Source organism: Plectropomus leopardus, chromosome 17 (assembly GCF_008729295.1).
Source record: "Plectropomus leopardus isolate mb chromosome 17, YSFRI_Pleo_2.0, whole genome shotgun sequence".
Taxonomy (NCBI): Eukaryota; Metazoa; Chordata; class Actinopteri; order Perciformes; family Serranidae; genus Plectropomus; species Plectropomus leopardus.
This window is the reverse complement of record NC_056479.1, coordinates 30,831,649-30,835,399: the sequence shown is the minus strand read 5'-3', so window position 1 is coordinate 30,835,399 and position 3,751 is coordinate 30,831,649. Positions and strand designations below refer to the sequence as shown.

General features: G+C 45.7%; 1 protein-coding gene across 1 annotated transcript in view; it reads left to right on the top strand.

Moving 5' to 3' along the window:
- The window catches only part of caskin1 (CASK interacting protein 1), a 96,696-nt gene that overhangs the window by 88,787 nt on the left and 4,158 nt on the right, over positions 1 to 3,751 (top strand). The window contains exons 21-23 of the mRNA XM_042505228.1: positions 1,863 to 2,006; positions 2,136 to 3,355; positions 3,443 to 3,748. Of these exons, the coding sequence (XP_042361162.1) occupies positions 1,863 to 2,006; positions 2,136 to 3,355; positions 3,443 to 3,748 (1,670 nt within the window). The remainder of the gene's footprint in view (positions 1 to 1,862; positions 2,007 to 2,135; positions 3,356 to 3,442; positions 3,749 to 3,751) is intronic.

Below are 3,751 nucleotides of genomic sequence, written 5' to 3'. Positions count from 1 at the left end.
CATACTATCCTATGCCTTTTTTGTGCCATTTTGGGTCGTTTTTAACGACATACGGTACTATGACGTTTTGGTGTGATATTTTAAAGACATTTCATTCTCTGACATATTGATGCAACTTTTGACGACATATTATACTAAGACATTTTGTGGCGATTTTGGCTTTATGGTATGATTTTGACTTTTTTGTGAGATTGTTGAAAACATGCTATACTATTGTTAAGGTTTGTTAGGTGTGTTGTTAAGGTGTTCCTTCTTACCCAAAAGCAGACTCAAACACACGGGCGGATTATGGTGGCGGGTTGATCATTGAGGATAGCTGAGGGAAACGGAGAAGCCGGAGATGGCAGGTGCAGGCAGGTCTTCCTTGGCGGGTGCAGTGGTTCAGGTGGAGGTGGGGAGTCGGCCTGGAAGTGGACGCTGGTGATCTGAGACACAGGAGAAAAGAGTCAATGAAAGGGTTCGAAAGACAGGAGGAGGTGGAGACATGAGGGAGATTTCTGTGACATACGAAATTATGACATTTTCATGAATTTTTTCAACACACCATACTACGACTATGTTTTAATAATCTTTGTGACAAACTATACTCTTATATTTTATGTAATTTTTAGAATGATATACTATACCTACTATGAATAATTTTTCAATTACATTTTGGACCAACTATAATATGACTTTTTAAAATTCTTCCACATCCTGTACTATTACATTTTTTAAATTACATATTACATTTACTATGACAGATTTTCAATATTTTTTATAGCATACTTTACTATGACTTTACATGAATGTTACTGATGACATATTAGATCTGATTTAGATACAAATATTATGTGAGATACTTAAGCATGACATTTTTTAGAAAGTTATGTTTTACTTTTCATATTTTTTTACACACATTTTATAATTTTTATGACTGGACGTGGACAAATTTGTTGGTACCCTTACAGCTCATGGAAACAATGTTTCATTCCTCCTGAAAACTGCTGAGTTAAAAGCAGCTGTCTCACGTACACCTGTATGTAAGTAAATGTCTATTTTCATTAAATATGGAATTAACAATAATGGGTGCCAATTACTTTTGTCAGAGTCAAGTTATTTGAGAGAAAATTGTGGGTTCTTCTGTTTTCATGGAGAGGTACCAACAGATTTGTCCACGTCTGAACTTTAAATGTTTTTTTTTTAAATATTTTTTTCTTGTTTCTCACTCAGTTTTTTGTAATTATTATCTGATTATTTGATAAAAAATTATTCATATTATACTTAGACTTTTTATAATTATTATTTTCATATACTGTACTCTGACTTTTCTAAAAATAAAGAAATGGTATACTATACTGTGGCTTGTTATATGAAATATCTTCATGACATACTATTCTATGACTTTTGTGTAAATATGATACCCTATTGTGAATTTCTTTTAATCTTATTTTTACATAGCACACTACCTGTATGTAGTTTTTTTTAAAGGAATGTTTATGGCAAACTATACCATTACATTTATAGGAATTTCTTTTAAATGCTACACTTCACTAATTTTTAATTATTCATTTTTGTACTTTTTTATGGCATACTATGTTCAGAAATTTTTAATATAAAAACTATTTTATTAATGTTTTTCGGACATATTTTACTCTGTTTTTTTTTACTTTGTAAACTATGTTTAACACATTATTTTATGTTTTTTATGACTTATTTTACAAACCACACTACAACTTCTTTTTTAATTATTAGACTTTTTAAATGTATGATGATGATGTCAGAGAAATAAAAGAAAATATGCCCTCGTTTGGTCTAAAAACGAAAGTTTTCTTTACACTAGTTACTTTAAATAAATAGGATGTGTAATTACAATCTTTCAGGCCACCAGAAGAAGCTGATGCTGGCGGTAAAACGACTGGCAGAAATGCAGCGCAGCTCAGACGGGCGAGGCTCACTCAGAAAGAAGCCCCCGCCAATCACGCAGCAGCAGGAAGTCATGTCAGTGGACAGCCCGCCGCCAGACGGTGAGCTAATGAGACCTCTGCGGTCGACCGGTTTATCATTTCAGCAACAGCACAGCCGTGACCGTCTGTCCTGTTGAGATTAATCTTCATTTCAATCGAATTAATTAATCTGAATCTCCTTTTTTTCAGAGATCATGTCTCCAAAGATGAGCACTTTCCAGGACAGCGAGTTGAGCACGGAACTACAGAGCGCCATGACTCAGCCAGGTCAGGAGGTCAAAGCTCAGCGCACACGCAGCAAAGACCATGATGAGGTGATGACAGGAGGAGGAGGAGGAGGAGGAGGAGGAGGAGGAGGGGGAGGAGGTGCTGGGCCGCCTAAGAAGGAGGCGCGAACTATGAGGCAGCAGAGCAGCCAGGGCAGCACCTCCTCTCACAGAGGCAGCGTCTCCTCTCAAGGCAAACACCGTCACTCCCACTCCCATTCCCAGCCAGCGCCTCCGTACACGCCCCCGCACACCCCGACCAAGACGAGAACCTCCTCATCCTCGTCTACCTCCTCCGCCCAGAGCACAGCGTCCCCACAGGCCAAACACAAGCCGTCCCCCCAGTTCATCCAGGGCGAGAGACCTCAGTCACCGCGCTCACACCCTCCTCAGTCTCCGACCCAACGAGGACCTCCGTGTAACCAGCTCCCGCCACAGCAGCAACAGCAGCCTCAAGTCCAGCAGCACCAGGCGCACCCGCAGCACCCACAGACGCAGGTGATGGAGGTCAGGGAGAACCAGCAGCCCCAGCAGGTCCCGGTCCTCTGCCTCCCGCCAGAGGCCGAGCCGGCTGAGGGGGAAGGAGAGGAGCCTTCAGCGCTCCAGAAGAAACGCGCCCACAGTCTCAACCGCTACGCCGTCTCAGATGGGGAGTGTGACGAGAGGGCGGGTGGGGGTGGAGGACGGGAAGGAGAAGCAGAGGTAGCGGGAAATCAGGGCTCAGCCACCGTCAGAGCGGACGGAGTCAAATACGCCACGGTGACCCACCGCGTCAGCCGCAGCCACTCCGTCCGCAACCAGGACAAAACCGTCGGCCGCAACCAGACGCAGTCGTTTGCCCTGCGTCAGAAGAAGAAAGGCCCGCCGCCACCGCCGCCCAAACGCTCCAGCTCCGCCATCTCCACCTCCAACTCCAACCTGACGGAAGCAAACGTGCAGCCGCCGGCGCTCACCACCACGGGCGGGATGCTGGACGTGCCTTACCACCAACAGCGGCGGGCCAGCGACCTTGGGGTGTCTGTGGAGACGGCTGCCGTGGAGACAAGCAGTGTGGGGAGTGTCAGGAGCATCGCCGCCATGTTGGAGATGTCTTCCATTGGAGGTGGAGCCAAAGGCATGGCGCTGCAGAAGAACTTCCTGCAGGTATCGTAGAAAACGCAGGAATGAAAAAGAAACACATTAATTCATGTCGTTAATGAGCTAAATAAAGAATGTTTATCTGTTAACCAGGTGGGGAAAACACGCGACGCCATCGGTCTGGACGGCGAGGTGGTGAACCGACGGCGGACCATCAGCGGCCCGGTCACTGAGCTGGTGGCAGCTGCCAGGCGTGACCAACCAGCTCCATCTGCTTTTCCCGCTCCCGCCATCCAGCCTGAAACCTCCCCTCCCCCTGTGAACTCCTCCTCCCCCAACCCTCCGTCCTCCCCCCACCCGAGCTCGGGAGGCAGCGGCAGTTCGTCGGAAAACCTGCCGTTTGCAGACGAGGGAAGCCTGACCATCCGCCGTCAGGGTCGAGGAGAAGGAGAAGGACAGGTA